Source organism: Mesitornis unicolor, unplaced genomic scaffold, assembly GCF_000695765.1.
Source record: "Mesitornis unicolor isolate BGI_N332 unplaced genomic scaffold, ASM69576v1 scaffold33903, whole genome shotgun sequence".
In the NCBI taxonomy this organism is placed as follows: domain Eukaryota; kingdom Metazoa; phylum Chordata; class Aves; order Mesitornithiformes; family Mesitornithidae; genus Mesitornis; species Mesitornis unicolor.
This window is the reverse complement of record NW_010175904.1, coordinates 1161-1499: the sequence shown is the minus strand read 5'-3', so window position 1 is coordinate 1499 and position 339 is coordinate 1161. Positions and strand designations below refer to the sequence as shown.

The following is a 339-nucleotide window of genomic DNA, read 5'->3' as shown; positions in this document are numbered from 1 at the left end:
TGGGCACGGGTGGGGATGAGCAGGGGCTGGAGCAGTGTGTGCCTGGCTTGGGCACGGTAGATGGGGGGGCTTGGTGCTGGGGGGTGCATGGTCCTGGAGGGGTACACGGACACGGGAGAGTGCATTGGGACAGGCAGGATGATGAGCTGGGGCAGTAGCCACAGCTCACGGGGTCTCTGCCCTCTCTTCCCCAGACGGTGTGTGCTGGGGGCCACATCACCAAGACCCTGGGGTACCTGGAGCTGGACACCTCTGGCCTCCTCAAGGATGTCCCTTATGGCACCCTGAAGCCCCCACTACTCCACCCCGGGCGGCTGAGTGCAGCTGAGCCCCCTCGAG

The 339-nt window shown here is 65.8% G+C and overlaps 1 protein-coding gene across 1 annotated transcript in view; it reads left to right on the top strand.

Annotated features, from left to right (window-relative positions):
- Positions 1–194: 194 nt before the first annotated feature.
- Positions 195–339, top strand: part of LOC104538396 (neurexophilin-4-like) — a gene marked incomplete at its 5' end in the record, with an annotated part of 746 nt that continues 601 nt past the window's right edge. The window contains one exon of the mRNA XM_010181585.1: positions 195–318. Coding sequence (XP_010179887.1) covers positions 195–318 — 124 coding nt within the window. The remainder of the gene's footprint in view (positions 319–339) is intronic.